The sequence below is a fragment of the Lasioglossum baleicum genome, chromosome 16, assembly GCF_051020765.1.
Source record: "Lasioglossum baleicum chromosome 16, iyLasBale1, whole genome shotgun sequence".
In the NCBI taxonomy this organism is placed as follows: Eukaryota; Metazoa; Arthropoda; class Insecta; order Hymenoptera; family Halictidae; genus Lasioglossum; species Lasioglossum baleicum.
Genome location: NC_134944.1, coordinates 5,599,181 through 5,624,260, shown reverse-complemented (window position 1 = coordinate 5,624,260; position 25,080 = coordinate 5,599,181). Strand labels below are relative to the sequence as shown.

The 25,080-nt window shown below is 46.0% G+C and overlaps 4 protein-coding genes and 1 long non-coding RNA gene across 11 annotated transcripts in view; 2 read left to right on the top strand and 3 right to left on the bottom strand.

Annotated features, from left to right (window-relative positions):
• Positions 1-159: 159 nt before the first annotated feature.
• Positions 160-3,001, bottom strand: Vih (ubiquitin conjugating enzyme vih). 2 transcript variants are annotated; one of them, XM_076440957.1, is made up of 6 exons: positions 2,531-3,001; positions 2,043-2,459; positions 1,643-1,875; positions 1,152-1,266; positions 870-1,074; positions 160-783 (listed from the first exon to the last, which is right to left on the bottom strand). In XM_076440957.1, exons 3-6 carry the CDS (start codon positions 1,744-1,746, stop codon positions 659-661), a joined length of 549 nt encoding a protein of 182 aa, XP_076297072.1. In that variant the 5' UTR covers positions 1,747-1,875; positions 2,043-2,459; positions 2,531-3,001; the 3' UTR covers positions 160-658. The 2 variants fall into 2 exon arrangements, with proteins under 2 accessions (XP_076297072.1, XP_076297073.1); XM_076440958.1 differs by having other exon boundaries at positions 1,643-1,872.
• On the top strand, positions 2,996-6,241 carry LOC143217146 (kxDL motif-containing protein CG10681). 2 transcript variants are annotated; one of them, XM_076440954.1, is made up of 4 exons: positions 2,996-3,298; positions 3,866-4,065; positions 4,141-4,275; positions 5,859-6,241. In XM_076440954.1, the coding sequence occupies exons 1-4, from the start codon at positions 3,150-3,152 to the stop codon at positions 5,987-5,989; spliced, it is 615 nt and encodes a 204-aa protein (XP_076297069.1). In that variant the 5' UTR covers positions 2,996-3,149; the 3' UTR covers positions 5,990-6,241. The 2 variants fall into 2 exon arrangements, with proteins under 2 accessions (XP_076297069.1, XP_076297070.1); XM_076440955.1 differs by lacking the exon at positions 5,859-6,241 and adding an exon at positions 5,531-5,811.
• Positions 6,242-11,219: 4,978 nt separating this feature from the next.
• Positions 11,220-25,080, top strand: part of Nvy (CBFA2/RUNX1 partner transcriptional co-repressor nervy) — a 25,681-nt gene continuing 11,820 nt past the window's right edge. Inside the window, exons 1-2 of one of the 3 annotated variants that reach the window (XM_076440932.1) lie at positions 11,220-11,502; positions 18,834-19,229. In XM_076440932.1, coding sequence (XP_076297047.1) covers positions 18,854-19,229 — 376 coding nt within the window. In that variant the 5' untranslated portion in view covers positions 11,220-11,502; positions 18,834-18,853. Of the gene's footprint in view, positions 16,516-18,833; positions 19,230-21,579; positions 24,355-25,080 lie in introns of those variants that run through there. The other 2 variants (XM_076440933.1, XM_076440935.1) reach the window with 2 other exon arrangements.
• LOC143217150 (uncharacterized) lies at positions 19,069-23,209 on the bottom strand. Of its 2 annotated transcripts, XM_076440963.1 has the most exons (3): positions 21,861-23,209; positions 20,352-20,531; positions 19,069-19,210 (listed from the first exon to the last, which is right to left on the bottom strand). In XM_076440963.1, exons 1-2 carry the CDS (start codon positions 21,917-21,919, stop codon positions 20,396-20,398), a joined length of 195 nt encoding a protein of 64 aa, XP_076297078.1. In that variant the 5' UTR covers positions 21,920-23,209; the 3' UTR covers positions 19,069-19,210; positions 20,352-20,395. The 2 variants fall into 2 exon arrangements, 1 of the variants encoding a protein (XP_076297078.1); XR_013010738.1 differs by having other exon boundaries at positions 20,352-23,209.
• LOC143217151 (uncharacterized) overlaps positions 23,352-25,080 on the bottom strand; it is a 5,821-nt gene continuing 4,092 nt past the window's right edge. The window contains exons 2-4 of one of the 2 annotated variants that reach the window (XR_013010739.1): positions 24,087-24,338; positions 23,673-23,708; positions 23,352-23,609 (exon numbers count right to left, since the gene is read on the bottom strand). This is a non-coding gene — a long non-coding RNA (uncharacterized LOC143217151). The remainder of the gene's footprint in view (positions 23,610-23,672; positions 23,709-24,086; positions 24,339-25,080) is intronic. The other variant, XR_013010740.1, reaches the window with a different exon arrangement.

Sequence of the window (25,080 nt, the reverse complement as noted above, 5' to 3'; positions counted from 1 at the left end):
ATCCGCAGTCTATTGATAACATTAAGAAAATCACATAAAATAGAAATATTTAATAGCTCCGAGTGCAAAGGGTTAAATCTACTAACTCGATGCGGGTTTCTCGTGGTGGTCGAGACAGTGACTAATCGAAACATTTCGATAATTGAACGTAGGAGCGTGAATGTTTAAAATATTTATTTCCGAATTATACAATAATGATAAATGACGCAATATCGAGTATAGCTAATACGTATGAAATACTCTAGAATGTATATAGAAAAGTCAAAATATATTACTAAAAGTAAATAATAAATAAAAGTTTCTGAATACAAATTGATGATGTAAAAGTGTTTAATCCGCATATACAGTCTTAAAATCATGTTACAAATTTCTATCCATCCGCCGGACGATTCTAATGAAACCAAGCAACAAAGAATGGCGTGTAGTAATGAACGATATAAAAAATGGTATTTTTTAGTCCCTCTCTTTGCGCGACACAATCACATCGACGTGAACAAAAACGAACAAAGGGAGTAAAAGAAAAATAGAAGACTGAACTGTTTTATAATATAAGTTCATAAGTTTGGTGCAGCAGGTCATCGTATGCCTTAAACCTAATAATAACGCTGACGAAAATCGAAATATTAACTCAGCCAAGATGATTATAAGAATGGACTTATCATGAGTCTTGTTGGTCACGAATCAATGCTCTATTGTACTCTTCCGTCAAGTGTTTCTTGTACTTTGTCTGATCGCTCCACAGCTTGGCAGCTTGAGAATTAAGTGGGCTTTCATTGTTAGGTTCTACAAAAGCAAAACACACAACCAATGTTCTTAGAAGCTCATCGACACCATCGTATACAAGAGCGAAACCTCATAAAATTGCTTACCGCTAAGAAGAGACTGTATAGATAACAATATTGTACGAACGTCGTATAAAGCGCTCCATTTATCTTTCAGTATGTCCAAACAAATGTTACCTACTGCGTCTACGTTCGGATGAAAACATGGCGTCGCGAAACGCACTATCGGAGCACTGTACGGATAACTGTGAGGAAATTCCAAAGTCAACTTGTACGTAAGGCCTGCGTAAACCTACAACAACAGAGACACGGTAACCAAAGAATCTCTAAACCATTCGTCGATATATTACACAAGAACGGAGCTATTACTGTGTCCATTGGTCCTGTGATCGTTCCAATCCATTTGAACAAATTTTCTCCGTCAGGAAAAGCTGAGACCCCTTTCTCCGTGCACATCATCAAAACCATAAGTTCCTTCTGCAGCCTGGGGCAGGGAGGAAAGATTATTTTCAAGAAATCCTACGTATCGAAATATCTGCGAATACAGTCGGACCTTGGTAACTCGAATCTCGAACTCTTATAGAGATTTTATAAACACGAGAAGAGTTTTGTACGATGCTTGACACGAGTAGAGAGCTTTGTTATTTCGTGGAAGTGCGACTGTATCTGCTACGCTCGGCCCAATTTCGAAATTTTCGTCCAAAACGGTAGGTTATAGTCGACGGATGTGATGTTTGGAAAATGCTCGTCTTCGTGACGAAAGGATCGGATAGGAACGAAAAGCAGTGTTTTTGTTGATTGAGCGTTTGAATGATTCGCTGGATCATTTCAGCGGTAAACAACAGATAGAATGTACGTACCGTTTACTAACTGCATGGTTATCTTTCGGTATACTCTGTTTTTCCTCGGTCGCTTTGTTCGGCGCGTTCTGAGACGAATAAAACGGATTTATGTTTTGCGCCATTCTAGCCTGAAAAACTGCGCTCGGTGGGCCCTCGGGGTTTCGTTTTCCTCACGCGAAATTTTCAAAGCTTCGTCTCGAGGCACAACAGTCACTGTAGAAATTTGAATGCTGCTATCGCTATAAACCCTGCTGAAAACATTCGACTTCAAACAGCTGTTGAAGGTGAAGCTGTGCTTGTTTATTCAAGCGGGCCGCGGGCAAAGTATGAACTCGACTTCAGCCGAGTAAACAACAAGAAGAAACGTTACGATTCCGGTGATTGCAAAACATTCTCGTGTTTGCTTGACAGCCCTCACCATTGATTTTGGATTGTGTAGCTCCACCGGCGAGCGAATCGTCGGTAACTGACAGTTGCGTCACGAAAAACGAGAACAGATTCGACGTCCTGTACGTTTTCTCATCTTCGACTTCTGCGCTATCGACTGACTGTGAAATGGCCGGCGTAAACTTCCGAAAGTCGGTCAAATCGGATTGAGCTAAAATTTTCAAAAACATTTCCCAAAGGGATTTTCGGCGACTCGAAAAATATTTCTCATGTTATATTATGATAATATTCTTATATTATGGAATTATTTAACATGGCGGCACTATCTTGCCTATCAAAACACTAAATCGCTCAACTTTAAACACTCGTAACTTTTGAACCATTGATCTTCCAGGATCGAAACTTGTATTTCTCGCATTTTCTTGGCCAAATCTGCTGGATGACATTCCTATAATTGAAGGAAAAATTAAGTATGAAGTCCAGAACTCTCCGAGAGAATAAATTAACACTATAACCTACCATCATTGGTCGAAATGACAGGTTCCAGATTTTTGATTTCACAATTATTGAGCTAATAAAAATGATTTCATAAGAAACGGTTGCATAGATATCTTTAGCAGAGCACGTATGACAATAGGAGTCGCAAAAAGTCTACATAAAATCAAGATTAGTGTAAGTTTCAACTGTGTGGAACAATTCGAGGATATTCTATTATTCTTGTCGGCATTATGGCAAATGATTTCAAACTTTGGAATTGTACAAATTCCAAGTTTAATCCGTTGCCGTAACATTTTCTTTACAATTACAGTGATAAAAACGTCTTTATCCCGAATAAAATGTCGTAGAAAAGAAGAAAAAATGTTTACAAACAAATCAAACTGGTTTCATCTAAATATGATGATGACGGGAGATGCCGATGTCAGATCGGTAAAGCAGCTCACTATGTCACGAAGACTGTAGAGCGCACGATCTATACTTACACTACTTCGTGGAATATTCTGAACGCTTTAGAATTGTTTAGAATCTTTAGACCACTTTAGACTTAGAATAGAGGACAACGATGGGAGCTGTCAACAAGGACAGTGCGCGAGGATAAGTAATTTGTTAAATTAAGACGATAATCAAGATTTAAGAGAAAATGGCAACTGCACAAGGCACACCGGAATCGGATACGGGAAGCTTCGAATGCTTCCAAAATTATACGGCACCGGAAGTATTTATACAGGGTTTGGCTGGTATCGTTGATCAACAGGACGTAGAGTCCATGATTAGAGCTCAAAAGCAGATGTAAATAAGAATGTTTATTAATTTTTTTAACCCTCGTCCGCTCCTCGCGTTAATTTCACACAGTTTTTAAACTGTGGCAGTAAACAGTTATTTCTCAATGTTTTTTAAGCCTCATCCGTCCCCCGCGTCAATTTGACAGTTTTCCCGAAATACGTTATACTGTTCTGTTATTTGCAGCTGAATTTACCCGAAACTTCATTACTCTTATTTTTTAAATGCGTAACACATGACCGAGAAATCTAAGATGTAAATGTTAACTCATCAATAGGCTGCGGATCTTTATGCATTTATGACTTGTGAAAATGTTTAAAAAATGCAAGGATATAAAATTCGATAGAATTTAGCTTCCACTAAAAATAGGATTTTATTTCATGCCACTTTCTTCAAATTTGTCCAGAAAATTTGAAAATTGCATAAATGTCCACAGTCTACTCATCGATTTGAAAAAAAAATAACTCTTTATCTTGTTATTTCAGTTCACGAAATGAGGGATGGATGAGGGTTAATAAAATTAACGTATCGCTGTCTCTTTACCTTGCATTTGTTCATTCTTTTATGACATTACAGGCTGCAGAGATTCGAGAAGACCAACGAGATGCTGACGAACTGCAACCAGTTGTCCGTAAACCGACTAAAGACCGCTGGACTGGAGTTTAAAAAGCACACGTCTGTGTTGGGCGAGATGAAGAAGGATCTGGATTCTATTTTCAAAAGGATTCGCATCGTGAAGAACAAATTGAGTCAGCAGTATCCCCAAGCGTTCAACGGTAGATAAATAAATATCCCTTGTTGTCGGTCTATCAACACAGTTAGTTCATTTGTATCTTACGATTCTTACGCAGAGGCTGTAAGAAGCAGTTTGGCGGAAGAAGTAATAGTTGAGGACGTGGACTGCCCTGTAAAACCGCTGGAACCCGAAATAGTACCATTACCGACCACACCTCAAAACATAACCGATCGAGATCCAGATTCTGATGGTAACCAAACTTGATCTACAAGTAATCGTACTACCATACGATAAACGTGCTTGAATCGCGGACAGATCGTTCGTCGTTGAAGTATCCACGTTTCTTTAACTGCCTCTATCGTTACCGATTGTTCTGTTGTTCCGTGAACCATTTTACGAATAGGATCGTTTTGTCGAGCATAACGAGATGTTACTGAGATTCCTATATTTTTATAGTAAACGGGTTTTTCTCCTCTTCGTTTCACTGAAGTACCTGCTGATGTAATTACGAACGGACCGAGTGGTTGTTAATAGTCAATTTCTCTCTCTATCTATCTCTCTTTCTCGAATCTACTTCATTCTCACGCATAAGTTGGTCGAGGAGCCGTTTCCTTCGCCGTAAGAAACAATGATAACTATAAAACCCGGTTGTGCGTACACGCGGCGTTGATCGAGAAGCATGTACAGATATCTCAGCGGTGCTCAGAGGTAGGGATGGGATCAATTTCAATAACCAAGTTCCATTTCATGGATTTCGATTCGAAGCAATAATGTTCCAATGATTATATTTGACAAGTATTCATTTCATAGAAACTGATAGCGAACCTCGGAATGAGTACAAGTCTCGAAAAGATACTTAGAAGTACCTCGATGTTGAGAGGAATCGAATCTTCCGCAAGTAGTACCCGAATCTTGGAAATCAGAACTGCACAGTGGGTTTTAAGCACTTTATTAGATTCGTAACTATTTAAGAATAGTATTTCATTCACAATACTTGGTTTTAGCCTATTGAAAAGGATGAAGGAAGGTAGTGGTTGATATTATTGATAATGTAAGCTGCAAGTAGATAATGAAAGAAGAAAGCAAGAAAAATAATGATTAGAAAAATCAAAGAATCTCTGGTTCGATATTCATAAAAGTTTCGAATCTATTCGACCAAGATTCGAATATCCTCCCAAGTACAACTTCCATTTACCAAAGTATATTTGTAAAAGGTTCGAAACTATCTGGCATAGGTTCGAGTATACTTAGGAGTGCTATTTCCATTTTTCGAAGTACTTATAGAGAGTTCGAGTTCGATCAATCAAAGTTCGAACCAATTTGCGAGGTGGTTGATCACATCCCTACTCAGAAGCGAGCACCGGAAGAGTTTTAAGAAACTGTTATGACAACGATGATCCGTTCGATACGCTTGCGTATCGCCCGAGAGAGAGCAGAGCTATCGTTACGTTGCTGCGCGTCGTTTTACGTTAGAAACTAAGAGTAACCTCATGTACATGTTACAGCCATGGTACGCGATCCGATAGAGATCTATCAGATTCAGACTATTACACAGTACGGTTCACCTACCGTGGCTGCAACGTAAGGAGTCACACTGTAATGGAATGAAAAAAAAAATAAGCTTCGGTACAGCTCAATGAAATATAGATGTTTATCGTTCTGATCCCGCTAGACGCAGTTGCTTCGTTTTATTTCCCGATCGTTTCGGGAGATGCGATCGTCCCCTTTTCTCCCCACCCGTAAAAAAAACAAATAAACAAACAAAACGAACGAATAAAACCGATACATTAGAGGCGAGAAAAACTAATGACCACTTCAATTGTTGGTATACAGTGCCGGTCGAGGAGTTTCAGTTTGAAAAGCTGCGGAAGCGACGAATAAAGAGCAACGATAGTTCGTCGACGGAGAGCAACAACGATCACAGTAACGGCGAAACGTCCTCCTGCACGTCCGACACCGGTTAAGAGTACTCGATCCCGAGACGTACTGAAAATCAACGAAGACGGGGGAGATCGTCGAAGAAAGTCTGAGTAATCGATGCTTTGATACCGCCGCGAAGTATAATAATCGTTAACGATGTTCCTCACGTCCGGACGACCCCCGAAAGTCCAAAAGCTAAAGCAAAACGAGCTGTAATCGTATTGCTGTACACACCGCGCGAGCCTGTGAATGATATCATTGTCGAATAACGAATAAAGCTGTTTATACACCACGTAGAGCAGAGTTGATCATTCCGTAGCGGTAAGTACGGTCGCGAAGAAGAATTTTGAATTATTGAAAAATCGATTTAAGAGAGAGTGTCAGGCATAAATTTAAACTATCAAACCCCCTGTCAAATGTCGAATACGAGCAAAGAGCGCGAGGATTTAAATTTCAAATCGCAGCTGGGACGAACGCATGACGTCATCTAGCGGAGAATTAACGAAAAGCAGCAGCGCCTGGTGGTATGCAACCGACGTGCTCTCCTCTTGAGAGTGTTGCTGCTAGCACCGAGGAGATACTATTATCGGACACAAAACAAACTTTTTACAAAACGTAGTATTACTTTACTTTTTAAAAAGATAATTGATGTTTTCCCTTCGTATATAAATGAAAAGTATTACAGTAATTCTTGTTTCCAATTATAGAAAATACTAAGAAACTGTGCTATCAGAAATTTCTTGTGTCCGGTAAATAGAATTCGTTAACATCTCTTTTGCTTTTCAACGAAAACGTCCACAAAAGTTTGACGATACAGAAATGCCTTCGAATGAATAAAAGTAGAAAACTGGTACCTTTACCCTATGAACTTGAAATATCGCCTGAAGGTATGCAACCCCCAAGTTTCCGTGTTCACCGCGTTGCTCGCTACCAGTTCCTCCGGCTAGAGGATCATATCGTCCGCAGATAGTGTGGAAATTACTGGAAATCGTTGAAACAATACGATTTGCATCCTTCGAATCGGATCGATCGACACGAAATTGAAATGCGGCCGCATCGACGACCACGATCGCGTGTCCAGGTACAATTCGACACCGGAAACCACGCGGGTAGAGTTTCAACGGAGTTTGTTCGCGCGCTGTAAGCGGTCCCGAGGATTTGTCCGTCGCGTTTGTTATTTCTCTCTCCTCTGAAAACGTTTTTTAAGAATCGATCTCGATTCTGTTTTCTACCAGGGCCTGTACTGTACACTGTACACACACGTCAGCTGCGCGCGTATATACACGTGTCCCGCGTGGAAGACGCCAGCCGTCGCGGTGCCAGAAACCAGCTGCGCCTCAGCTGTTTTCTATCCGCTCCATCCTGTTCGGTTCCTTCGCCTCCGAGAGATAAAGTTTCGAAATAAAACCGTGGTGGATAAACGCGAATCGTTTCGTTCTAGCTGTGATTTCAGCGTCCGAAGACCTTAGGCGTTCGTGGCGTATTTCGCCTGTGGTTTAGGCTAGCCGTAAACGTTTACGGATTGATTCCTAGGGGGGATCGTTCTAGGAAGATTTCAGGAAGACCCGCGACGATACCGGAAGCGACTGCTAAACCGGACTCACGGCAACACGCGGAAACAGCTGTTTAATCTTATCCGGCTCACCTGTTCTATTCGATGGCCAGTCGTCTGGTTGTTTTGCGGCTGCACTTGCGGTCGTACGATAGCTGCACGATGCTCAAACAACCATTCTTTTGTCGTGCACAAGAGGAACCAGTTCCCGACTACTCGTTGCTCCTGCTTTCTGCGTTAACCCTCGTCCAGCGGAACTTGGGACGTTTTCAGGACCGGGCTGCGTCACAACAAGAATTGATTAATTAGACTTGGTATAGTGTCAAAAATTCAAATACGAAAATAAAATAAAAATTGATTTCATCCCTTAAGATTTGTCTAATCTTCTTCATCCAGCCAGTTTCTTCATAAACGCATAAACATCTGCAGTCTATTCACCTCGCAGTTCTCGGAAGGGAACGAGTTGGATCTCCCTGCAACAAACAATTACGATTATTAACAATTAGTAGGATATTCGTGTTAAGTTCGGTATTGTCCGCACGCGTCCAGAAAATAACGTCGGAGGATTTCGTGATTATTCGCACGGTAAATTTGGGGAGCGGGGGGGGCAGCTCGCGGGAGGACTAGCTCCGACGGATGACGCCGTCATGCGTCACCAGCAGACGATCCGATGGCACGTTTTACACGGCGATGATAGAGCGACGCGTACTTTCGCGCGCACTCGTAATTTACGACTTATCGGCCCATGCTCTCGGGGTAATTTTCGCGCTTGTGAAAATTATACCGACGCGGCCCGTGCTCGTCCAACGAAATTCCATCCTCTCCTCGTCGAACAAGAGAACGAGAGAGAGAGAGACTCGGTGGTCTCTCCTTCCCATCGTTCTCCACCCTCTCACCTACGTACCCTCGCTCTTTCTCTATCAACCCATCCTCTATCCTCTGTCCTCTTTATCCTCTCCGCTTTCGTTCCCCCCTGTGTGGAAGCGACGCAAAATCGTGCTCTCGGCGTGGGCTGGCTTGTACCGGGATGTCGATACCACGAGGAGCGGATGTCAATAGCACGAAGTCACTCCTCTCGCAAGGGAGAAACCGCGTCAGCCGATTTTACAGCGCTCTCTCCCGCGAAACCGACCTGGAAAAACGCGGAACACCCTTTCCCCTCGATCAATGCTTTTTCGAGCGAGCACTCGCGATCAACGCTCGCGAAAACGCACACGCCGACCTCCCACGATCGACTACCATCGATCCTGGCCCCCAGCGAGATCGCGGAAGCATCACCGTCCGCCAGAAACTTTCTTTCGCAACGTTCGATATTGCTGAATTACTCGGGTGTGCGTCAGTGTTTTATCATTCCCTTCTCAAATTATTACGAATTTTTCTAACGAACCTCGTCGACTGTTACCGGGTCAAACAACGCGCGGAATTTTCATTTTACGAGTCCAAGAGTGGGGGAAGGTACCGCGTATGACTCGCGAGCTGCAAGTTGGAATTCTCTGCGAGAAAAAAGCGAGATTTGCGTGCAAGAAGTCATGTCTGCGTGACACCGGTCACTAAAGAGTGAAAACGTCTCAATGAAAATCTTGAGGGACGCGATGCATTCCTGGAGGGTCCAGAGTGACCCATCGGTCGCGGAGAGGTCCGTGTCTTGATCACCGAAGAATCGAAGACGGATTATCGGGGAATCCCAGAACGCGGATGCGCTTGCCAACACAGAGGAGTGTGCGTGTCGTTGACAGGCCCGTGACGGAGTGCTAATAATACCTATAATAGGCCGGTGGGCCGGCTCGCGTGCGTTCGCGTGGTCGCCCGTGAATTTGTGCCAATAAGCAGAGACGCGATGGCGGAAAGGGAGGTGGGGGATAGACGGGTAACTAGAACAGACCGGAGAAATTCCCGCGTGTTTCGGCACCTCGTGTTTTCGATGACGGAAGAGCTATCGCGCTATCGTCGCATTTCAGTGGATTCGTTGCGGTCCGAGAGACTATTGTTGGCGCGAACGAGGACCTAGATGCTGCACGCATCCTCCGATGAATCGATACCTAACTTCGAACCGGTTAGCATCTCTCTGTTCGCTTGGGACGAGCAGCTTCTACTTGGTAGCTAATTCTGTTCGTCGATCCTGTGACAGTGGAGTACCTTGGTATTTTCATCTGGAGGCGTTTCTGTTGCGAGTGGGCGTGGCTTCGGTGCTCCAAATATTGCCCCATGGGGTGATCTACCTTCACAGCCCTGAAAAATTCAATTCAAGTAGTGTCCATTCGTTTCTAGCTCTTACAATCTTTCTCATTGAAGAGGTATTAACCCTTTGCAGCCGAGTGGCGACTCATTAAAAATTGCTTCACCATTATTCACAATAATGTTTAGATTATGAAATATGTCCGTATCTAATCAACTACTAAACATTTAAGTATTGTCTGAGGTATTATGTCAATTTCATATCGATAAAATGAAAAAAATCATATAGAATGGAATTATTCTAGGCTGGAAGAAATGTTTAATTTCCGTTTTTAAAATAGCTTCGAGTGCAAAGGGTTAATAAGAGTCAATAGAAAGGGTCAATCAATATTTCAAAACTCAAGGTTCGAATGCTGCGTCGGTATAATGTCGAAAGACGGGTTCGATTGTCTTCTATTGCGAAGTAGGCGTGGCTTCCTGGCCCAGGCGCTGCTCCCAGGGCAATGCGTGCTCCTGCCTGACCTAGACACCGCGAAACTGTGTCGTCCGTCCGCGTTTTCCAGTCTTCTTTCTCCCCAAACCAACTTGAACTTGTCCATTCCTGCAAGCGACGATCCCCACAGTCTGGGAATTCGGAATCGTTCGGAGGGACAAGGCCGCGCGGGTTGTACACGTCGCGGGGCCGAGAGAGGAGCGTACAGGATGGCTGGGTAAAAGGTGGCGAGCTATTTCTCAGCTTCAGCGGCAGAGGCTTTCTTCGCGGGAATATATCGACGCGTCAAAAGCACACCGGCCCGTTTACAATATCCCCGCAGAGCGCGGCGCGTCCGCGTTTGTCTATATTTCGGCCTTGTCGCGTTTCGTTGACGCGCGAATCCTTGCCGGGTCCATCCCACGGGCATCCACCAGCAGGATCACTCTGGAGGATCCTGGAAATCCACTGGATTCGGGTCTCTTCGATTACCGACCGATTAGAACGCTTCGCGATCATTTCTCTCAAAAATATCTGCCATCGATCTTCTAAAACAAACAAATAAATGTACAAAACTTTCATTGTTACAAATAATGCAAATTATATCATTGAATAATATTAAACACATATTTTTATAAATTGATAAATGTTTTCTTTAAAATACGGCAGAACTTTCCCTCCAACCTGCTTATTTCAGAACAGAAAAAGTTGTTCGTTTCAGTCACTCCAATTTTCGTCAGCAGCGGCGGTCGTTCATCGATGTATCTTTAGATAAAAGCGAATAACTCCGCCATTTTCTGATATTTCGTCCTGCAAAAAATTGAGGATACAGTTCAGAGTTACGTCAACATCGCTGTAAAATACCGGAATTTTTCACTTACTAGTTACCCTCGAAAAAATTCCCGAAACAGCACATTTCAAGGTGGCCCGCCCTCCTAATCCGATTCGAAATAAATGTATGCAAGAACGGTGCGGGTTGCGAAGCTAGGGTTGCGTGGTGGAGGTTGCGAACCACCACCTCTCGTCCTCATCCTCCACCGGCTGATATCGTTCTTCCCATTCTCCGGCGAGACGTTCAGTCGGCTGCCGACAGCCGTCCGTGCCACGCGGTTGTTCGTGTCGCTCGGCCTCAATCAGTAAACCGTGGGGTCTCCTTGGATCTATTCCTTCGATCCCTGTACTCTTCGTGATCCATCCGCTTCGAGCCGAGATCGCGTTTCCCGCCGAGGAGCATCGAGCGTGTTCTCGCGAGTGCATCATGCGACGCGTCGTCCAGAACCAGTTTCCGTAGGATCGTCCGCAGTTTTGGATTTTTCTCGCTGGGGGAATTGAATCGCCAAGGATTCATCGATCAGGAGGTAGGAGATCTATCGAATCAAAAAATCTCTGCGCTGTCCAGGTACTCAATCTTTCGAATCGAAGAGTTACACTCCAGTTAGGCTACAGGGAAAACCGATGGCTTGCATGGAGCGTGTTCTCGCGAGTGCATTATGAGCCGCATCGTCCAGAAAAACAAGAGACTGAATCGCCAAGGATTCATCGAGTAGGAGGTAGAAGATCTATCCAATCAAAAAATCTCTGCGCTCTCCAGGTACTCGATCTTCCGAATCGAAGAGTTAGACTCCAGTTAAGCTACAGGAAAACCCGGTGGCTTGCCAAGAGCGATTTTCCTTCGGTTAGCTCGAGCTGGGGGTCGTTCTGCAGGTCTCGATGTGGGTTTCGAGTTCGTTTCGCCCGTAGCACTTGTTAGATTGATTTATGCGTGGTAACTTTCTAGATGGGACCATCATGATTTCTGGGACACTGTTAAATCGCGTTCCTTTCAGATCCGTAACGATCGAGATACTTTGATCGTGACGATTGACATTCGCGAGCGCACGTGTGCCGAACGCGAGAGGAAAGCAGCACGGAAACGACTGAACAACTGTTCGTCGGAAACACTTGTGTTGTCTTCAGGAGGTCGGACAAAATGAACCTTTTAACGCGGAGAATTTATCGGTAGAATCTAGCAGTAGGTTTGAATTAGGTTTTACATTGTCTCTTCCTCTACCAGTTTGCAGTGGAGCCTTCCAAAACATCGTCACTATCATGTAACATTTTTTGACCTAGTTAAGTCTACGCAAGTGTTGCAACTAATTCTGCTAGGCCAAAAGCTCGTGTCCCCTGAGCCTAATACATTGTAGAAAATTCTACGAAGATGGTGGCTGACTAATTCTAAAAGTTCGTGCCCGATCGCTTGTTGCATTCTCGCTTGTCTACTCAGCTAATACATTGTAGAAAATTCTACAAAAATGGTAGCCCACTTACTCCGTCCCTAACGTTATAAACTTGAGTAGCCGAACGCCCAACCGAGGACCAGGCATGAGTACAGTACTTTCCGACATGCGAACAGCACGATCGGCACTCGAACGGTTGAGGAGCAAAGTACGAAAACCGTCAGGTGCCCCGTTTCGCACGGTGTTCGCCGATAACCCGGTTCCCTGGAAAGATGGGCCCATTCGCGATTAGCCATCGGCTTCTTCTCCTTCTTCTTCTCCTTCTTCTTCCTCTCTGCTGTTCGTCGTCGTTTAATCGATCTCTCGTTGTAACGAGATTCCGGGGTCGACTGCTCTCGCAGTCCGTTGATTTTCGCGATCGAAGCTCGCAGATCGACGCGGCCCGGCTTCGTTTACATCGAACGGCGCGTACGCAAATATTAGTCCGACAGCTAACCGGTGCAAATATTGGCTCGCGATGCTCGAAAACTCTGGACGAGGCTTCGAGGGAGTGTGAGAAAACAGCAGGTGGCACCAGACGAGGATGAAATAATACCTTTCTACGAACCCGCTGTTCTTCCCTCGCGGAAATCGCGGCTGGTGACGCAAACGCTCGCGAATCGCGCGGCCCCCGAACTGACCCGGCCGTCGTTGTCCGGAAAACTGAACCTCCAGTCCGTGATTTTTCTATAATCAAAGCGTTAACCTTCGGTTACTCGCACTCCACTTTCTACGTAACTGTTTACGTGGAACATAAATCAATATTTATCGAATAAAATAACTACTTCAATGCGAAGTAAATATTTGCTAGCGAAGTCGATACCTTCGTTTATGCTTGAAGCACTAAATTTAAAGATTTGAGACTGCAAGTACCACATGTTCCTGCATTTTATCGATATAAAACTGATGTAATACCTCGTACACTGCTTTCGGTAGTTCATTCAAATACGTTTAGTAATTTATTAATTATTAGTAGGCGCCTCCGAGTCGCCACTCGCGTGCAAAGGGTCAAAAATCACTGAAGAACGTTGGAAGACCTAATAACAGATCGATTAGGATCGCAGGACCACCGCGTGCCAGTTCTTGCGGCATTACGCGGACGCATCTGACGAGTATGCGTGCATGCACGCGCGGCACCGTTGCTCCGTTCTATCCGAGTATTATATCGATTAACTGTTGGCAACAGAAGAGTTCCAGAGCAAAGCTGGTCGGAGGGTAGCACGGCTTTGGCTTTGCCTTTGGCTTTCCTATATTATTAATCTTTCTATCTCTCCTCCACCCGATTTCCATCCGTCTTCGTCTGCTCCCGTTCTCTGCAGCTCGTTAGCCCTCGGAGCTGAGGGTTAACAGACGCGTTCGTCGCTCGTTGTCTTCTCGATCGCCGAAAACAGTGACGATGATCGAGAACGATCGCGGAAAGCCTGTGCAAGCTGACACACGCCTAGTTCAGCTCTTCAGGATCATTTATCCGGACCCTCGAGACTTCCAACTATTCGATGTTCAGCCTTCAAACTGTTCGACGGTGAAATCCTCTTCGTTGTTGATTGAAAGACAGGCAACAAAGATCCTCATCTCAGCTTCTGATCGACTGCGGATCTGAATGCAAAATAAAAATGTATTAATAATCGAAGCAAGGTCGAAATAATATATTTAAATTCTTCAATAGAAATCCACAGTCTACTGATAGACAATTCTAATCGCCACCTGTTCCATCTATTCTAACAGTGTTTCGACTGACATGATTAGGAAAGATGGCCTTGTAAACGGTCTCGGGAAATATGAGCTATGAGATTAGTCCTCCATCCGCGGACGGGGATCAAAGAACATCGAACACTGACAGCTGGGAGCTGGCCACGTGGACAGCTAGTACCACAAATCGCAAACACGACTAGCACACCTGCATGTGATGTCTCGGGCCAGATTGACCGGTGATCGATTCGAAAGTCGAAACAGGCCTGGGAGTGCGGGAGATTATCGCGTGGATAGGTAGCTTAGCTACCGATAAAGTTTCGCTGGTGTGTTTCGGTGTCGCGATCGAGTCGCGATTTTTCTGCGGTGGATAGAGAAGGATCGAGGGCAGAGCTGAAAGAGGGAGAGAGAGGGACAAAGACAGAGAGGGCGGTCGCGTCGTCAAAGGCCGGTGCGAGCAAGAAGACACACACGGTGGCTGTGCGTGACATTTTTGTAATGAAAGCAAGCTAAACGTACGTCGTGCTCTCTCGCTAGTCAGTACGGCAGACATCTGGTCCGGCTTGCCTGGTTGGCTTGCCTGGCTTGCTGCCTCTCTCGCCTGGCCGTTCTAATATTGGAAATTGCGTCTCCACCCGCGCAACCTCCTGTCCGACAGGCACCGTACCATGTGCAGGACATATGTATAAACATAAGCTCACAGTCTGGCACGATGGCGAAGCCGTTTCCTTCGAAACGTGCCCGCGATCGATCCATACGTTGCTCGAGGCTTTTTTGTCCTCGCGCGGTTCGTTCGCACCGTACCCTTCGCCTGTGCGATCGCGAATCTGGTCCCATCCGATCCAGAAGTCGCCTAAACGGTACCGAGTTCCACCGCGTTCCCGCCCTCGACCCTTCTCCAACGAATCGCGAGCGCTACAAACTAAATCGCTCCCCACTTCGCCCCGGGGACTGCCTCGGGAGCTCCTGGGAGCTTGGCCCCCGGGGCAAATCGAGTTACAGACGTTTAATTTCTTCCTTTTTCGATGACTAGAGTGCTCCTCTGCCTCAGGCTCTGAATCCCTTAACCCTTTGCACTCGGAGCTATTTTAACTGGAAAATTAAACATTTTATGGACGTGACATTGATATAGTACGTCATACAATACTTAAATGTTTAGTAATTGGTCAGATCCCAACATATTTATAACCACTCGAGTGCTAAGGGCTAAAAGTCTAGCCACGCAGATAATTATGATTCCCTATTCCGAATCCTGGGACTAAAACCCTGGTCGCAAACACGCTCGCCCGAACCACCACCAAAGTAGGCGTGGTTTCGTCGCTCGCGGAGTGGCCCGCGGAGCAATCGTCGCCGTTCTATCCGGCGCGCGACCCAAAAAAAGGCGCGCGTGAGCTCGCGTTTATATCCGTGCGCGTTTCACAGCTGCGCGCAATTACCGGCTGGAGAGCCGTGGATTTTCTGCCGTGGCACGTATTATATCGTTTGCCAACAACTCCGCTCTTGTTTGCTTAACTAAGCATCTTAACGAATTGCCGCGGACGCGCGTCTGCCGCCTCCCAACCCCCGCCTCCGCAGCATAATCGATCGCGAAGAGCGTGGAAGTCGCTCGCTAGCGTTTCGCGCAAACAACATTCAACGTTCGATCGGTTTTCGATGTTGTCGAGTCGGTGTTAGAGTTGCTCTCTGTGCCTCACAAGAGGATAAACCACAATCTTGTTGAAATTCTGCGAGCTTAATACAGATATTCAGGGTTAAGAAACATTCTGCAATATTTCAGCTTTAGCTTAAAGAAAAAATCATCGCTCTATCTCATTCCCGGACAACTTGTGAGGCACGGAGAGTGCATTACGCTCAACATGTTAAAAATTGTGGCTGTTCGGTTTATCTGTCGCGACTCGCCTTGTTGGCCGCGCGGAGCAACGTCGTCGCTCCAGCGATACAAACTGGGTCGCGCGAATTCCAGACATGTGTAACAACGCGACGAGAAGAAAACGAGGCGGTTGACGGCAATTAAAACGATCGCGGGCATCTGTTATAATAAAACGCGACCGGTGGTCCGGCGGTGTCGCTCGCGGACGCGTGTAAACCTGACGTTTTTATCGTTCCGCGTCGAGATTCGGCGAGGGGATTGATCGATGGCCGATCATCGTTGCGCACGGAGAGCGATGGGAACTGACGTGCCTGACCGGCAGGGATTGTTTCAACGTGTCCCCTCTTGCAACGAGAGAGAGAGAGGGAGAGAGTGAGCTCACAGTGTACAGGTTGACGGGCCGCTCTAATTGGAAATTCGTTTCCGAAGGAGCACCCGGTTCGGGTTTAGGACTGGCTGCGGTGTCTACAATTATCCGCGCGTAAAGCTGTACACGGGACCCGCCTCGTTCCCATTAACGCAAATTAATCCGGATAATTGGTTTCCTTGGACGTCTGGTAAGTCGGGAACCCGCCTAGCTCGTTCTCTCTCTCTCTCTCGTGCTCGTTTGTTCGCGTTAATTCCGATGAAATTATGTGTCGTTAAAGCGGCGCTCGCCGGGGGCAATCGACGGATTCCTATAATTTATCGAGCCGTCCACGGGGCTTTCGCTTTGTTCAACGCGGCCTGGTAAATTGTTTTTACAGGCCGAGACCTCCGTAAGAGCGCGAGCGCGAGCGTGCGATGGTACACCGTACACGTTTATCGGGAGCCGTTAAAATACGACGGCATTTGGCGATGCAATTTTGCAGTAAAAATTATGGGCGAGCCCGTCCGTCGACGTTCGCCGTATTCTTGGACGGAACGAAGGGCTCGTTTGCATTTCACGTTAATAACGAGACCATGTGGCACCCCGAGGAGAGGCGGAGGCCGCGCGGCTGCGCGTCAATAAAATAAAATTCTGCCAGCAGAAGCTGTGCGCGCCACGTGGATCTCGAAGATTACTTCCCGCTTTCGTTCCATTTAATTCTCTTTCCAGTGGCGCGACGCAGACCCCGCGCCACGATATTGCCTGTTTCCGATGTTTCCCGGCAAACCGAGATCGAGAAAGAGAGGCGCACTCGATCGAATCCTCGTTCCCAGATTCGAAATCCCAAGATACCACACCGTGGACGCTCGATCAACTGATTAACCGCTCGGTTACCCGCTGTACCCGCCTCTCTCGCTCTCGCACTCGTTTCGCATAATCGATTAACACTGTACTCATCGCTAGACTGCGGAAATTTATGCATTTATAGTCTGTATACATTTTTAAAATATACACTCCCGTTCATAAGCCACCGGACACTTATTCGAAGGATGCAGACGATCTTTTAAATACTTTTAATATTAATGAGCTTGTATATTATGAAGTAAAATTTTTACTTATTAATTCTTTCGAATGTAGAGAACATGTAAATCAAATCTGACAAAGATATCCTGTATTTTCTAATTTTTTAAATTTAAGTGGGGCAATTGTTTTCCAATTTGGCTTCTAGAGCTGGTCAAAATCATCCCCCAATTTCTCAATCTGTTTTTTCCAACATTTATTCAGATAGTACTGAGTTGGCAAATAAGTTCGTTCGGTTTTTTACAGTGGAATAAATTACAAAAACCGAACGAACTTATTTGCCAGCCCAATATATGCATATGTTTAATTTTGCATTCAAATATTATCGTATAATAGCTCTCAAGCTAATTAAACTAAAACAATTAAGCCAAGCTGGAAGCTTCTATTCTTTAGTTACCATTTTGTTTGTTCACTGATGGATGGGAGTGTAAGAAAACATGTACAGACATTAATGACATCTCTATACGCCTCGCAAAGTATGAACACAGCTCGAGAAAATTCTGACTGGTCGGCAACGGCTCATTTGTCCCGCGGATCAATCGGCGAGGCCGGTCGCGGCGCGGACATTATTCGAAACCGTTCAGTTATTTACGTATTCGAAGTGAGTCGTCGAAGCGAGACGCGTCCTTGTTGGTTTGTAAAATTGCCGCAGGCTCGTCCCATTAAAATCAGTCATCGGTATGCATGCCGGGATGCTGCAAGCCGAGCACGTAGACGAAACGCAGGAGCCGCGGTGCAATACTGCAAACTGCAATCCGCCGCGATCCAATCGATCAAACGCGAGAATGATAACGCGCAGCACGCAGTCCTCCGCTGCTGACCCTTCGACAACACCGCAATAGTCAATTTGCCTGGGAACGTGGACGAAATCGAGAAGAACGTGCCTTCTGCTCTATGCAATTATAATTAATCTCATTAGCGCTCCGCGGATTCATTTCAATTTTTATGTACGAACATGTCACGCATGTAAATAGTTTACGAACTCTTTGAGGATGCATATGCAACACGATTTATTAGTAGACAGTGGCTTTTTAAATAAACATAGGACCTCTCTTACTAGAACCAGCATGCAGAGTTGTGCTAATTTAAATGCATTGTAATTATTTTGCGTAGTTTAATTACATTGTATCTTATGTACAGAATATGAATTTATGAATAATGCCATGTTCATAGTTAATATTAATCTTTTTCCTCTTGCCACCTCTGATTCTTCAGTATAATTCATAATTACACTGTACTTCGTAATTGTATTTCAATTGTAAAAACGAATTACATTGTAATCGAACAAGAGACCAGAATTACAAATTACATTGCCATTTAATTGAACGAAGCGAGTGAATTTCGAATAACCAAATAATTGAATACAATGTAATTCGATTGTAATTCAACACACCTCTACCAGCATGTTTGCGATGCAAGTCTGAACGATGGAAATCTGTTGAACAGGGAAGAAGTGGTAGCCGAGCATGAAAGTGGAGGGTGGAGTGGCGACCACGACGATCCTCCACAAGGTCAAGGTGAAGGAAGAGGCGAAGGAATGCTGCGGTTATCAGCAGTTGTCGTCGACGACGTCGACGCCTACGGTCACCGCGACTGTCGCAACGGCAGCGACTGCATCGAGCACGAGCATCGTGACCACCGTCGACGGCAACGCCAGCAACAATGTCAATGCCAACGGCAACGGGAATGGTGTCCCGGTCCCGACCACCGCTCCATCCTCGAATGATAGCCCCGCAACCGCTGCTATTATCTGCCATCCGTCGACCCCAGCATCCTCCGTCACCGTCACCGCGAACGCCGAGCCCTTCCCCGTCGATCTCGACCTGAAAGCCAAGGCAAAGGGTGCGTTCAATTTTTCTCGCTGTCATTCTTCTCGATCCCGCTTGATTCGATCGCTCGCCGCCCCGTTTCCTCGAAAATCTCGCGGAATTCATTTCTCTTATACAGAATCAATTATTAAACGTTTAAATATTCTACGAGGTATTTATATCAATTTTCCAGTTAACGCTAAAACTACCACGAGAGGCAAAAATGACCCATTCTAGTTTTTTTATTTGACTATTATTGAGATTGCAAAGGGATCATTCCATGCCAAATCGATCACTTTCTGCAGGCACCATCGTCGATTTTGTTCTAAATGAAATCTGTTGTAGGAAATTAGGGGGGTTTAAGTCATCATTTTGCCGGTTTCGAATTTTTTTAGAAATGGCATACTACCATGTTTTTCTCAAAATTTAAATCACTGAGCCCCATCATCGAAAAAAACGTAAAAAAAGGACTACAACATATTTCATTTAGAACAAAATCGACGATGGTGCCAAAGGTGTTTTCATGGGAATTGCTTGAATACATTTTTTGACTCCGGTATATGTTATAGTAAATATCACCCAATTATAATACCATACTCATTAGTCACTTTTGATGATCGGTAAGTTCAGCGTTAAAATAGTCCCGAGTGTAACAGGTTAAAACTAATTAATAAAATTCAATCTACAGTAAAAACAGCGATGATAACACTATCCGTAGAGACGAAAGTCGCACTATGCGAGGGAAGACTGTACACTGATCGATTCTGTTCGATTTTCTCGAATAATAGAGAAAAAAATGAGTTAATAGTAATTTCAGTCAGATATAAATATGAAAAAGAATTAGGAAAAATATCCACCTTCTTATAATTACATAATCAACCGTGGATAAGTTGTGGCTCTATCGCGATTTGTCGCGAATGTCCCATTTTTGAGAGTACCGGGACCCCGTTTGGGTTTCCCGGAATCAAAATGCCGTGTAATTGCGGGCGTTTCCAAGAGGGGGGAAGAAAAGTTTCCACGTGAAAAGAAGAGTGTTTCCGCGTCGGGAACGGTGCGGCCGGGTTCGGCTGTGGGCACGTCGCGCATTAGTTTGGAATATTGCATAGGGGTACCCGTATAACCATCGCGCGGGTACGCTCTCTCGTCCGAATCGTACATTTAGACCTCTCCCTGGTTATCTAGACGGGCAGGAGCCCGCAGCTACCTTGGAAATGGCTCAGGAAAAAAGGCCGTCTCTCTCGTCAAAGCCCCGTCATCGTGTCCGAGCGGGGCGCACCAACGTTTCTCGTCCGATCGATTGGTTTTCGTTAACGCGACGCCGCACAGCGCTTCGAACCTGGAAAAAACAATTCGCCGAATGTTATATCAAATTTGCCCCATCGCGATTTCATACGGGAATAGTCAAAGACCAATCAATAGTCACGAATAATAACAATTTTCCGTGGAAACTTATTAACCCTTAGCACTCGGAGCTATTTTCACTGAAGAACCAAACTTCCGAATATTTTTTAAGGCCATAGACATTTCGGAATCGAACAGGTCGAACCGGTCGACTTCTCGCTAAATCAGGCTTATCGCGGAGAATAGCATTTCTCGCGCGGATTACGTTCTCCCGCGACAACTTTCGAGCCGCGCCACGAACGAGAACGGTTTTTATCGGTTCCGAGAGGGTTGGGAAATTTAGCCAAAGGCTCGTAAAAAATTTACGCGGGCTGTTCGCGAGCAGAGGTTCCCGCGGACAGATGGCTGGGCCATCAGAGACACGTGGCTTTCTTTCGAAGTCCCTCGTAAGTCGCCTTATCGCGCGTCTCGCCTTATCGGTCTTGTTTTAATGTGTACACGCGATTATTTCCCTAAGTATCAAAATTGTGATGACAACTTTACGATCGACTCGAAGAGTGAAGAAAACAGTTCGTTTGGGCATTGGAACCATCCCTCTAGCTTATATAATTTCCGAGATATTCCACTAAATGTAATGGCTATCTGAATCGGTTTGGATAAGCGAAAGTTCTACTACAGCGTGGATTGACCGAGTAAATACGGTCCGAACTGGGTCGTGTCTGGTATCGTTTTAATCAGGAAAATGTCACGGATATATTGGCGAATGTTTGAAGAAGAAATAACGATGATTATAATTAACTAGGATCTTAAATAATCAATGAGAGGTTGAAGGGAAAGAATCGTTTAAATCTCGAACACACAGTGGCCGATGATCTGTTCCGTTCCGAGGGACTCGGAGCCGGGGAAAATGGAAAGAGACTAGGACATGGGAGAGGAGGGGTGGCAAAGTGCATAGTGCCACGGGTACACACGGGTACCCGGGTACCCGTTAGCGGGAAACGCGTTCGCGGAACGTTCTCTCCGTGGGGGGGGGGGGGGGGGGACGAGTGAAACTCCTGCGAGCAGTCAGTCAAGCTGGTTGGTTGGCCTCGGTTCTGTGTTGGTTAGGTCGGTTCGTGCTCTGGCTGACTGCCTGGACCAGACGCGATAAGGCACGTCCAACGCTTCCACCGGGATTCTGCTCGAGGCTGATATCATATCCGGTACACCGTCGGCATCCCCGACGTTGCCGTTCGAGGTATTTTGCGATAGTCGCGTCCGTGTGCTGCTCGCGCTCGCTCTCCTCTCTTCGCTCGCTTGCTCTCGCACACATACAACCACCCACCTTCTTCTCAGGATATGCTTACGACGTAGAACGGGAATGAGCTCCACGGGAAACACCATCCGTCCTCCTTTCCGTCGCGGCCGCCTCCAATTTAACCGCGGCCGAGTTTTAAACGCCCCCGATCCCTTGAAAGGTGGGCCCCGACCACCCCGAAAACTTTATTAGGATCACCGCCGACTGCAATTCCAAGGAATGGGTCTTAGACCGACGACGCCACGGGATATTAAACCGCCCGACCGCAAATCCCACCGAATCGCGCGGTATCTGCGGTTCGACTGCGTGCCGCTGATATTTTACACCTTTATCGAGCCCCGCTAGCTGGCAGAAAGCTGCCGTAAAATTGGCAAATCGGATCGCAGAAATTCCAAGCGCCTTGCACTTTCCAGTCATTAGAAAAACCGACGGATTCTAGACAGATTCTAGAATGCTGGGTCCAAGAAGACCCGACCCTCGTCGCCCAAGTGCTAATCCTCTCTTGCGGAAGCAACATCGTCCCCAGATGTTAATTGGCTCTCGTTCAAGAACCACCGCTGGCCACCGTTCGATTGTGAAAGCTACATAACGCGACATGTGTTTCTACATTTGTGCTATTAAACCGTGCTGAATAGGCAAGCTGAACTTTTATAGTGCGCCACACGTGCGAGTACGATGTTCCTTACCGTAGGCTGCCCGTTATACATGTATGGCTCTTGAACATGCTCCCTGGAGCGACGAGGATGAAAATACATTCCCGAAATGACGATTTCTGACGGGACGTTTGTTTTCAATGATTTTTAAGCAGAGCTTTCACTAACGCGTTCGTAACATTCTCCTGATTAGAACGAGTACAAACATGCCATAGTTCGGAGCATGTATTATGCGAGCTAATCAGTGGCGACAAGTTGTCTCCTGGCAGGAATTCGAAAGGAAGGCGAATTCCACTCGGTTCTAGCAGAATTATCGGCTAAAGTTTGTGCCGTCTCGAGGGACAACTTGAATCGCGCGATGTTTGGGCTCATCTGAATCAGAAAAATATCGCGGATATTTCAGCGAAGTTTTCATCTATGAGTTTCCTCGAGATGACGTCGAGAATCGGCCGGAAGCTTTCCGATCAGAAATCGCGGAGGAGTCGGCGAAGGTTGAATAAAAAATGATCGTGACATCGCGAGGCTAAGAGGGATGGAAGAAGAAGACGACGCAGCGGGAAGAAGAAGATGTACGATGGAAAAAGAGAGGGAGAATCGTGGCAAATAGAGAAGGGCGAAGAGTGGAGAGAAAGGAAACGAAGGGAGGAAGAGATGGCTGGGAAGGGATTGCGATCAAAGCCATCTGTTGCATTGTCCCGGCAATTAGGAGGCGACAGCTGAGTCCCAGCGTACTTACTTCCACCCAGGGACTCTCAGCCGAGTGGAGCACGTGCGCTTTATCGATCTCTGTTCGCGCTCGGTGGAACGTCGTCTACGAGGACAACGAGCCGCTTCTACGTTGCTCCTGGTGTGCTCCAGGTGCGCGTCAAAACCACCGGCGCAGCATCGCGATTCACGGACCCGGGTTTCTCTCTCTATCTGTGTCGCTCGCTCTCGGAAATTCGCCGAGGCAACGGCCGGGGCCGCAGCTAATCGAGTTCCCGTCGAATATTTCCTGCCGGCGAACTAATCGTTTTTCAATCTCGCCGGGCTCGCCCCTCCCCACGAGCCGATCCAGCGTTCCCTCCTTAACGTCGCGACGCTCGCGAAACTGGGCCGCGCGACGCACTCCGCTCCGTTGTACCTTCAAAAAGATTTCAAAACAATTTTTGTGTTAATTCCGGAAAATGAAAGATTCTTAACTCACCAGGTTGCTCATCGTGTTTTCTAAAAGGTCGCCCAGCTAAACATCAAAATCGTAAATAAAGATTGGACCCAAGATGAGGGCTGACAGAAATACAGTTTGAGATCGCGGGAGGTTGAGAATCGTGGCCCGCGATGACAGCAGCAACAACGTTCGCCAGTAGCGCTCGATCAAGCAATCACCCGACGACGACGACGCGATTCGCTGAAAAAGCGCGAACGTCTGTACGCGCGGAGATAAATCGCGGCCGATTCGACGCGCGTTTCTTCGCGGGTCCGTGTGAAAAAGGCTTGATAACGAGGTTGCTGGGCGGGGCAGCGCACGGCGAACTTGATTCCCAATCGGAGCGCGAGCCGGGGAGCGTAAGTTGCGTTCAAGGTAGTTTAGTTTGCCGAGAGTTCAGGTACAGGTAATTACCTCTTGGCTACCGGCGTCAGGTGGCAGTGACACGGCAGCGCCGACCCTGCCTCCTCCACCTCCACCTCACGCTCCTGCTGCTGCCGTTGCCTCTCGGCTCCTTCCATGCTCAGCTATGTTGCGAATTTAACGCGCCATCTCGCGAAAACACTCGTTCCCACGAGCCTGTCAGATCGTCTCTTTCCGGGTCCTCGTTCTCTTTCTGATCCGGATCGACGATCCTCTTCCATGGCCGCTGCTCGATGACAAGACCTGCAAGAATGGAAGAGTTAGTCGGACACGTACATTCTTTAATAAACGACGAAGTATCATAAAGATTAGGTCTTGAACTATTTTAAACCCTTGCCGTATCATTTTCTTTACAGTTGCAGCGATTAAAACGTCTTTATTCCTAAAAATGTCGTAGAAGAGAAATTTTTTATATGGCTGCATTTATTTTAATGCTTAAATATTGATTATAAACGAATCAAATCGTATTTCAGTTAAAAAGAAAAGTGTAACATTTATTTTTGTTAAACTTTGTTCAGAATTTTCGTGACGAGCGTGGCTCGTTGAAAAATACAGCAAGGGATTAAATAGTACCTGCACAGATGAAAGCAATTATTATGAATAGACTGCGTTTATCTTTATGCGTTTAAAGTATTTGCACATTCACCACCCTGATTTTTATAAAACAATCGATGATCTAGTTACGAACAAACTAAAATTTAGAAGATGGTGGAAGCGAAGAAGCGGAGCAAATAAAAACGTCGCAGCGCTCGCGACCGAAAAGCTGAAGAGATTGGGGCGAGCCGGGGAGACGAAACGCATGATTAATCGTGGCCGGTGGCACGTGAAAGGAACGAGACGGAACGTGTCGTCTGTCGGCCGGCTCGCGGACGAATCGCGGCGTGTAACGTTTCGTTATCGACATACATATTCCCGTGACGGCGTTCCGCCACGCACGCCATCGCGCTGGAGGCATTCCGCGAGATAACGCGCGGAACACACAGAA